Genomic DNA, 10,436 nt, shown 5'->3' on the forward strand with positions numbered 1-10,436 from the left:
TTTGAACCCATGGCAGTGAGTCATAAAACTCTAGGCTAGTGGTTAACGCACTGGCCTGGAGTTTTAAGACACACTTGCCATGAATTCAAACCTCACCCATTTCGTGTTTTTTTTATGGTATTGACATTGTTCTCTGACATTACACAGTGACGGCCGCGTGCTGAGTGAACCCTTCATGAAGCTGCCATCTCGCCGTGAACTCCCGGATTACTTTGCCATCATCAGGAGGCCTATAGACATATGCAAGATTCTGAGTAAAATTGATGAAGGAAGAGTAAGCTATGGACTTGCAGTTGCTAAAGTTACAGTAGAGACAATAAGTTACAGTAACTTTTTTCTTGCACTTAAAAACAAAAGTACAGTTTGTAGAATGATGGCTTAGAACTTTGTAACACATCAGCTGAGTTAACCCTTTCAGTAGTAGTTATGTACAACTACACCTGCCATCCGACTTACGACCTGCTCGACTTACGACCACTAGACTTACAACCACTAGACTTACGACCACTCGACTTACGACCATGTTTTTTATGCCAAATTTCTGGGAAATAAACAACTATTTGTGTTGTACACAGTGTTTATCCTAAACCTTACAGTATAAGATACAGTACTAACAGCATAAATAGTAAAGTAAAGCATGAAATACCAAAATAAAACAATAAAATAAAGTCATTACAAAAATGTTTTGTTGATATTCAGTAGTAAAGTTCTTACGACCATTTCAACTTACGACCGGTTTCTCGGAACCGAACTCAGTCGTAAGTCGGATGGTAGGTGTACATCGATGAGGTCAGGGCCCCTCATGTAGTTCTACATCATGAGCTCAGCTCAGATAAACTGTGAGTGGTAATTTTTGGCCAGGGTATGAGAGAATGGGTCTGTGTGGCAAGTGTGCAGTATAAAAAAAAAATCTTGATCCATGTGGTTCATGATGGGAAAAGCAAAACTCTGACATTGCGACTGGTTTAAAATAGCGACTTTGAGGTGTATTCTCAGGTGTTTTTATGGTATTATTCACTGTTTCTTGGCATCAGTTGATAGAATGGAAGACATATTACTGAAACAGAGATAATGGTTGGTTCTGGGACTGAAAGTAGCTTGAAATTAGGATCAAAGTTGTGGAAATGTTTGATATTTGCTGATTTTCACTGTCCAGATCTCCAAATTTAATATTGCTCCCAATGTCCATTTCAAAAATGAAATGGTAGAGAATTTTTTTCTGAAGGTAACGACACAGAAGTACGATATTTGATGGACAATTTGCAGAGTTATGCAGGCACAAAGTTAGCAGTCTGGATGCACTCTACACAGCTGTGATTTAATCAATTTTTAGTTCTGTTTGTCAGTTCCATTCCTCCATTCAGCCACATTCTTGGCTATTTTGCTAGCATGCCTTTAATTCTATCAAGTGAGGACAAGAAACTACCCATTTAGCTATTTCAACTGCCCTATAAAATGCACAGAAGCAGGTAATTTAGCCAATTTTAATCAAAATTAAAAAATTCCAATACAAAAATAGTGCAAAATAGACATTCGTAGCATTAAAACATTTCCGCTGTTCAATATCAACTTCTTGTCTGGCTAGACCAGCACTTCTCGTCTAGCTAGACCAGCACTTCTCATCTGGCTAGACCAGCACTTCTCGTCTGGCTAGACCAGCACTTCTTGTCTGGCTAGACCAGCACTTCTTGTCTGGCTAGACCAGCACTTCTCATCTGGCTAGACCAGCACTTCTTGTCTGGCTAGACCAGCACTTCTTGTCTGGCTAGACCAGCACTTCTCGTCTGGCTAGACCAGCACTTCTTGTCTGGCTAGACCAGCACTTCTTGTCTGGCTAGACCAGCACTTCTTGTCTGGCTAGACCAGCACTTCTTGTCTGGCTAGACCAGCACTTCTCATCTGGCTAGACCAGCACTTCTTGTCTGGCTAGACCAGCACTTCTCATCTGGCTAGACCAGCACTTCTTGTCTGGCTAGACCAGCACTTCTCATCTGGCTAGACCAGCACTTCACGTCTGGCTGCTGTCCGTCTTGAGCAAGTCCAGGAAGTTATAATTATCCGGTTAGCCAGACTTGAGTCCTGGAAATAGGAAGTACAATGCTTACACTTTAAAGGAGGAGTTTGGGATATTGGCAGTTTGGAGGGACATCTAAACTGTCATATCTCAGCGCCTCTGCAAACAGTGATTGTGTATGAGTGAGGTGAAAGTGTTGAATGATTATAGAAGTTTTTTTTATTTTGGGGGGGGGGTTTCTTTCTTTTTCGGTCACCCTGCCTCGGTGGTCACCCTGCCTCGGTGGTCACCCTGCCTCGGTGGTCACCCTGCCTCGGTGGTCACCCTGCCTCGGTGGTCACCCTGCCTCGGTGGTCACCCTGCCTCGGTGGTCACCCTGCCTCGGTGGTCAACCTGCCTCGGTGGTCACCCTGCCTCGGTGGTCACCCTGCCTCGGTGGCCACCCTGCCTCGGTGGCCACCCTGCCTCGGTGGTCACACTGCCTCGGTGGTCACCCTGCCTCGGTGGTCACCCTGCCTCGGTGGTCACCCTGCCTCGGTGGTCACACTGCCTCGGTGGTCACCCTGCCTCGGTGGTCACCCTGCCTCGGTGGTCACATTGCCTCGGTGGTCACCCTGCCTCGGTGGTCACCCTGCCTCGGTGGCCACCCTGCCTCGGTGGCCACCCTGCCTCGGTGGTCACACTGCCTCGGTGGTCACCCTGCCTCGGTGGTCACCCTGCCTCGGTGGTCACCCTGCCTCGGTGGTCACACTGCCTCGGTGGTCACCCTGCCTCGGTGGTCACCCTGCCTCGGTGGTCATACTGCCTCGGTGGCCACCCTGCCTCGGTTGTCACCCTGCCTCGGTGGTCACCCTGCCTCGGTGGTCACCCTGCCTCAGTGGTAACCCTGCCTCGGTGGTCACCCTGCCTCGGTGGTCACCCTGCCTCGGTGGTCACCCTGCCTCGGTGGTCACACTGCCTCGGTGGTCACCCTGCCTCGGTGGTCACCCTGCCTCGGTGGTCACACTGCCTCGGTGGTCACCCTGCCTCAGTGGTCACCCTGCCTCGGTGGTCACACTGCCTCGGTGGTCACCCTGCCTCGGTGGTCACCCTGCCTCGGTGGTCACCCTGCCTCAGTGGTCACACTGCCTCGGTGGTCACACTGCCTCGGTGGTCACCCTGCCTCGGTGGTAACCCTGCCTCGGTGGTCACCCTGCCTCGGTGGTCACCCTGCCTCGGTGGTCACCCTGCCTCGGTGGTCACCCTGCCTCGGTGGTCACACTGCCTCGGTGGTCACACTGCCTCAGTGGTAACCCTGCCTCGGTGGTCACACTGCCTCGGTGGTCACTCTGCCTCAGTGGTCACCCTGCCTCGGTGGTCACACTGCCTCGGTGGTCACCCTGCCTCGGTGGTCACCCTGCCTCGGTGGTCATACTGCCTCGGTGGCCACCCTGCCTCGGTTGTCACCCTGCCTCGGTGGTCACCCTGCCTCGGTGGTCACCCTGCCTCAGTGGTAACCCTGCCTCGGTGGTCACCCTGCCTCGGTGGTCACCCTGCCTCGGTGGTCACCCTGCCTCGGTGGTCACACTGCCTCGGTGGTCACCCTGCCTCGGTGGTCACCCTGCCTCGGTGGTCACACTGCCTCGGTGGTCACCCTGCCTCAGTGGTCACCCTGCCTCGGTGGTCACACTGCCTCGGTGGTCACCCTGCCTCGGTGGTCACCCTGCCTCGGTGGTCACCCTGCCTCAGTGGTCACCCTGCCTCGGTGGTCACACTGCCTCGGTGGTCACCCTGCCTCGGTGGTAACCCTGCCTCGGTGGTCACCCTGCCTCGGTGGTCACACTGCCTCGGTGGTCACCCTGCCTCGGTGGTCACCCTGCCTCGGTGGTCACACTGCCTCGGTGGTCACACTGCCTCAGTGGTAACCCTGCCTCGGTGGTCACACTGCCTCGGTGGTCACTCTGCCTCGGTGGTCACCCTGCCTCGGTGGTCACCCTGCCTCGGTGGTCACCCTGCCTCGGTGGTCACCCTGCCTCGGTGGTAACCCTGCCTCGGTGGTCACCCTGCCTCGGTGGTAACCCTGCCTCGGTGGTCACCCTGCCTCGGTGGTCACCCTGCCTCGGTGGTCACCCTGCCTCGGTGGTAACCCTGCCTCGGTGGTCACCCTGCCTCGGTGGTCACCCTGCCTCGGTGGTCACACTGCCTCGGTGGTCACCCTGCCTCGGTGGTAACCCTGCCTCGGTGGTCACCCTGCCTCGGTGGTCACACTGCCTCGGTGGTCACCCTGCCTCGGTGGTCACCCTGCCTCGGTGGTCACACTGCCTCGGTGGTCACACTGCCTCGGTGGTCACCCTGCCTCGGTGGTCACCCTGCCTCGGTGGTCACACTGCCTCGGTGGTCACACTGCCTCGGTGGTAACCCTGCCTCGGTGGTCACACTGCCTCGGTGGTCACACTGCCTCGGTGGTCACACTGCCTCAGTGGTAACCCTGCCTCGGTGGTCACACTGCCTCGGTGGTCACACTGCCTCGGTGGTCACACTGCCTCAGTGGTAACCCTGCCTCGGTGGTCACACTGCCTCGGTGGTCACACTGCCTTGGTGGTCACACTGCCTCGGTGGTCACCCTGCCTCGGTGGTCACACTGCCTCGGTGGTCACACTGCCTCGGTGGTCACACTGCCTCGGTGGTCACCCTGCCTCGGTGGTCACCCTGCCTCGGTGGTCACACTGCCTCGGTGGTCACACTGCCTCGGTGGTCACACTGCCTCGGTGGTCACACTGCCTCGGTGGTCACACTGCCTCGGTGGTCACACTGCCTCGGTGGTCACACTGCCTCGGTGGGAAGTGGCCAATGTGTTAAAAAAAAGAACTGGGGGTTGTAGGGAAGGCTTTATCTCTCCTCAGGAAAATCGGAAAAACTCGAATATTTCTTCTACTTTGAGCTCATTTTCAAACTACTTTGAGTCCTGAAACAATCAAAAACATCTTTTCAGTAGTATGTCTTCCAGTCTATTAAATGATACCAATTATACCAAGAAACAGTGAATAAAATCACAAAAAAAAATCAGAGAAAACAACTCAAAGTTGCTATTTTAACCCTTCAGCTGTCCAAACATAAATCTATGCTTTTGCTCATAGTGCTCCAACCTTGATTTTCTCCATGAGTAAGCATGTAAAAAACGTAGCTCTATGTTCAGCGAACTACACGAGCTAACATAAATCTACGTTTGGATGGTGTAAGGGTTAAACCATACACAATGTCAGAATTTTGCTTTTCTCATCATGCACCACATGAGTTAAGATTTTTTTTTATACTGTGCACACTCACCACACAGACCCATTCTCTCATACCCTGGCCAAAAATTATCACTGACAGTTTATCTGAGCTGAGCTGAGTCATGAGATAGAACTACACAAGTGACCCTTACCTCCACAATATAGTTCTATGCGACAGCCACTGAATGAGTTAATGCTTTAAGTAAGCTACTGTCTGTCCCATACATGACACTGTTATTATGTCTGGGGAGTTGCTAAGTTGTGCTATTTATTTACAAGCCAAGATGAGTGTCTTGTGAATGTTAACATTTTTGTTGATCGTTAAGCGTAATATTTTAACTGTGGAGTTTTCTCTTCTCTTATACTTAAATCTTTATTTCTTTCATTTCATTATTCAGATATTACTGTAGAATACTTCTTCATCAGTAAGTCATGTGTGTCATAGGAGGCGACTAAAATGCCAGGAGCAAGGTGATGGTAACACTTTCTCCTGTATAAATTACTAAATTAAAAAAACTTTTGTTTTTCTTTTCTAGGTTATTGTGCCTCGGTGAGAGACGGCCGGTGCCTTGAAAATAATTAGAATTCCAATCCTTCTGATTATTTTTTTCAGTATGAAGATGTGAATGACTTACAGAGCGCCTTCATGCTTCTGTGTCGCAATGCTCAAGAATACAATGAAGAATCTTCTATTATCTATGAGGACTCTGTGGTAATGCAGAGCGTCTTTGTTAATGCTCGTGAGCGTGTAGAGGCGGAGGTGGAGACACTCCACGATGAAGGTGAGTCAACTTTGTAGTTTACAGTGTGTTGAGGTGGAGACTCTTCATAGTGAAGGTGAGTCAACTTCTTAGTTTACAGTGTGTTGAGGTGGAGACTCTTCACGGTGAAGGTGAGTCAACTTCGTAGTTTACAGTGTGTTGAGGTGGAGACTCTTCACGGTGAAGGTGAGTCAACTTCGTAGTTTACAGTGTGTTGAGGTGGAGACTCTTCACGGTGAAGGTGAGTCAACTTCGTAGTTTACAGTGTGTTGAGGTGGAGACTCTTCACGGTGAAGGTGAGTCAACTTCGTAGTTTACAGTGTGTTGAGCTGGAGAATCCATGGTGAAGGTGAGTCAACTTTGTAGTTTACACTGTTCTATGTTGTGTCACCGCAGACGGGTATTTCTCATTGTATATGGAGAGATTTAGGGAAATTGGTTAGCCAGACTTGAGTCCCAGAGGTGGGAAGTACAGTGCCTGTACTCTGAAGGAGTTCTGGAGGTGGGAAGTACAGTGCCTGTACTCTGATGAACTCCTGGAGGTGGGAAGTACAGTGCCTGCACTCTGAAGGAGCCCTGGAGGTGGGAAGTACAGTGCATGCACTCTGAAGGAGCTCTGGAGGTGGGAAGTATAGTGCCTGCACTCTGAAGGAGTCCTGGAGATGGGAAATACAGTGCCGGCAATCTGAAGGAGGGGTGGAGATATTTGCATTTTGGATTGCAGTAACACTGCCCCTCTGGCAAGACTGTGATGGAATGAGCGATAGTGAAAGTATTTCCTTTTTGGGTTCACCCTGCCTCGGTGGTCACCCTGCCTCGGTGGTATACAGCCAGTTTGTTTAAAGAAGAAATTATTTTGCATTCCAGCCATGGTATTGTTCCAGCCATGGTATTGTTCCAGCCATGGTATTGTTCCAGCCATGGTATTGTTCCAGCCATGGTATTGTTTCAGCTATGGCATTGTTCCAACCATGGTATTGTTTCAGCCATGGCATTGTTCCAGCCATGGTATTGTTTCAGCCATGGTATTGTTTCAGCCATGGTATTGTTCCAGCCATGGTATTGTTCCAGCCATGGTATTGTTCCAGTCATGGTATTTATTGCAACCCCTGAATGGATCAAAATGTATATAATGTATATTACCTGTTCATATAATTTCATATTGCTTATACAGTGGACCCCCGCATAGCGACCTTAATCCGTGCAAGAGGGCTGGCTGTTATGCGAAATGTTCACTATGCGAATGAATTTTCCCCATAAGAAATAATGGAAATAAAATTAATCTGTGCAAGACACCCAAAAGTATGAAAAAAATTTTTTTTTACCACAAAAAAATGTTAATTTTAGTACACACAAACTGAAAAAGGCATGCACAATTACATGACACTTACTTTTATTGAAGATCTGGTGATGATTGATGGGATGGGAGGAGGGGAGAGAGTGTGTTAGTGTTTAGAAGGGGAATCCCCTTCCATTAGGACTTGAGGTAGCAAGTCCTTTTCTGGGGTTACTTCCCTTCTTCTTTTAATGCCACTAGGACCAGCTTCAGAGTCACTGGACTTCTTTCGCACAACATATCTGTCCATAGTGGCCTGTACCTCTCGTTCCTTTATGATTTGTCTAAAGTGGTTCACAACACTGTCATTGTAACAGTCACCAGCACGGCTTGCAATAGCTGTGTGAGGGTGATTTTCATCAAAAAAGGTTTGCACTTCAAGCCATTTTGCACACATTTCCTTAATCTTTGAAGTAGGCAATTCCTTCAATTTCTCTCTCCCCTCCTTTGAACCAGTTTCCCCAGGTCTGGCCTCTTGCTCTTGAAGTTGATCTATCAGCTCATCAGTGGTTAGTTCTTCATTGTCCTCCTCCACCAACTCTTCCACATCCTCCCCACTAACCTCCAACCCCAAGGACTTCCCCAATTCCACAATTGATTCCTCAACTGGTATACTCCTCTCAGGGTTAGCCTCAAACCCTTCAAAATCCCTTTTGTCTACACATTCTGGCCACAGTTTCTTCCAAGCAGAGTTCAAGGTTCTCTTAGTCACTCCCTCCCAAGCCTTACCTATAAGGTTTACACAATTGAGGATATTAAAGTGATCCTTCCAAAACTCTTTTAGAGTCAATCGAGTGTCTGTGGTCACTTCAAAGCACTTTTGAAACAGCTTTTGTGTACAGTTTCTTGAAATTGGAAATGACCTGTTGGTCCATGGGCTGCAGGAGAGGAGTGGTATTAGGAGGCAAAAACTTCACCTTAATGAAGCTCATGTCCCCATAAAGTCGCTCTGCCATGTCTGTAGGATGACCAGGGGCATTGTCTAACACCAGGAGGCACTTAAGGTCTAATTTCTTTTCAGTTAGGTAATCTTTCACATTGGGGGCAAATGCATGGTGTAACCAGTTATAGAAAAATTCCCTAGTGACCCATGCCTTACTGTTTGCCCTCCACAGCACACACAAATTATCCTTGAGGACATTCTTTTGCCTGAACGCTCTGGGAGTTTCAGAGTGATACACTAATAAAGGCTTAACTTTGCAATCACCACTAGCATTGGCACACATCAACAAAGTAAGCCTGTCTTTCATAGGCTTATGTCCTGGGAGTGCCTTTTCCTCCTGAGTAATGTAGGTCCTGCTTGGCATTTTCTTCCAGAACAGGCCTGTTTCATCACAATTAAACACTTGTTCAGGTTTCAGTCCTTCAGTTTCTATGTACTCCTTGAATTCATGCACATATTTTTCAGCCGCTTTGTGGTCCGAACTGGCAGCCTCACCATGCCGTATCACACTATGGATGCCACTACGCTTCTTAAATCTCTCAAACCAACCTTTGCTGGCCTTAAATTCACTCACATCATCACTAGTTGCAGGCATTTTTTTAATTAAATCGTCATGCAACTTCCTAGCCTTTTCACATATGATCGCTTGAGAGATGCTATCTCCTGCTAGCTGTTTTTCATTTATCCACACCAATAAGAGTCTCTCAACATCTTCCATCACTTGCGATCTTTGTTTCGAAAACACAGTTAAACCTTTGGCAACAACAGCTTCCTTGATTGCCGTTTTCTTGCCCACAATAGAAGAGATGGTTGATTTTGGTTTCTTGTACAACCTGACCAGGTCGGTGATACGTACTCCACTTTCATACTTATCAATGATCTCTTTTTTCATTTCAATAGGAATCCTAACCCTTATTGCTGTAGGGTTGGAACTAGAAGCTTTCTTGGGGCCCATGGTCACTTATTTTCCAGAAACAGCACCGAAAACACTGTAATAATACGAAATATTCCGAGTGTATGCTTGAATGTTACCGCGGAGGCTGGCTGGTAAACAATGGCACAGGCGGCACATGTGAGGCTGGCTGAGGGCGCACATTGGACGCGTCTCGGACGAAGGCCGCTGAGCGGGTTTTTGTCCACTATGCGGGGCAAAATTTTAGCGAACAAAGCGTCCGCTATGCGGATTGTCCGCTATGCAAGGCATCCGCTATGCGGGGGTCCACTGTATTTGCGATATTAGCTAAATCGTAAATATATTGCTTTATATTATTATTTGACTGTTATATTATTAGGCTGTAACATTTACATATTATTCAGTGCTCATAGTTCGGGAGTGTTAAGTAGCTGACGGCCTTGTTTATCGCTCCACTTGTTTTGCTGCCGGCTTCTCTGTTATGCTGGGCAGCAGCAGTCCATGGAGAGTCACGTGATCAGGGTGGGGTGATCACTCCTCACCTGGAGGAGAGACTACCTGACCTATGCCTGCTCTTGTCTGTTTGACGTTGCTTCCAATAAGCTGTGCCTCTCCAGCTCTCCCTTGCTGGCCCTTGTTGGAAGATCGTCTCTGTCGCTTTCTTGTTGTTGGTTCTGTATAACTCTGTTCACAGAACATAGCCTAGCCTTAGTGATTTTCAACATTGTACTGAGGTTGTGTGTCGCATTGACACTCTGAGAAACTCAGGTCCTGAGCTGTAGCTTCAGACCTAATTTGTACTGGTATCTGTATACTGTCACAGTCGGGGATTTTCTAATGCTGAACTTAGATTCAGTATTATGGGAGTTTTGTGTCTTTTGTGGAGGAGCTGCAGATGGTCCCTACTTAGTGTCGTTATATTATCTCCTTGTTCCTGATTCTGTGTCGCTGTTGCTTGTTATATTGCTGTTCGGCATATCAGTCGTTTTATTGTTCAAGCAAGCTGTTCTGATTGCCAGGTTGGTCAAGAAGTTAGTTTATGTGAGGACTTTTAGTCAGTCACTGGTTAAGTCTAGTTGAGTCTTGAGACATAGTGAACTACTTAGAGCACTTACACACATACACACAAACTTACTTGTACTATATATTTGTATTATGTTATTAAATGCTAACAATGTACCAGATGGTACTTAAAAGCCATAAAGATGTGATATG

At 48.2% G+C, this 10,436-nt stretch overlaps 1 protein-coding gene across 5 annotated transcripts in view; it reads left to right on the plus strand.

Moving 5' to 3' along the window:
* LOC128699941 (ATP-dependent helicase brm) overlaps positions 1-10,436 on the plus strand; it is a 232,990-nt gene that overhangs the window by 200,656 nt on the left and 21,898 nt on the right. For all 5 annotated transcript variants that reach the window (XM_070102471.1, XM_070102470.1, XM_070102468.1 and 2 more), the window contains 2 exons: positions 148-274; positions 5,882-6,050. In XM_070102471.1, coding sequence (XP_069958572.1) covers positions 148-274; positions 5,882-6,050 — 296 coding nt within the window. The remainder of the gene's footprint in view (positions 1-147; positions 275-5,881; positions 6,051-10,436) is intronic.

Source organism: Cherax quadricarinatus, chromosome 81 (assembly GCF_038502225.1).
Source record: "Cherax quadricarinatus isolate ZL_2023a chromosome 81, ASM3850222v1, whole genome shotgun sequence".
In the NCBI taxonomy this organism is placed as follows: Eukaryota; Metazoa; Arthropoda; class Malacostraca; order Decapoda; family Parastacidae; genus Cherax; species Cherax quadricarinatus.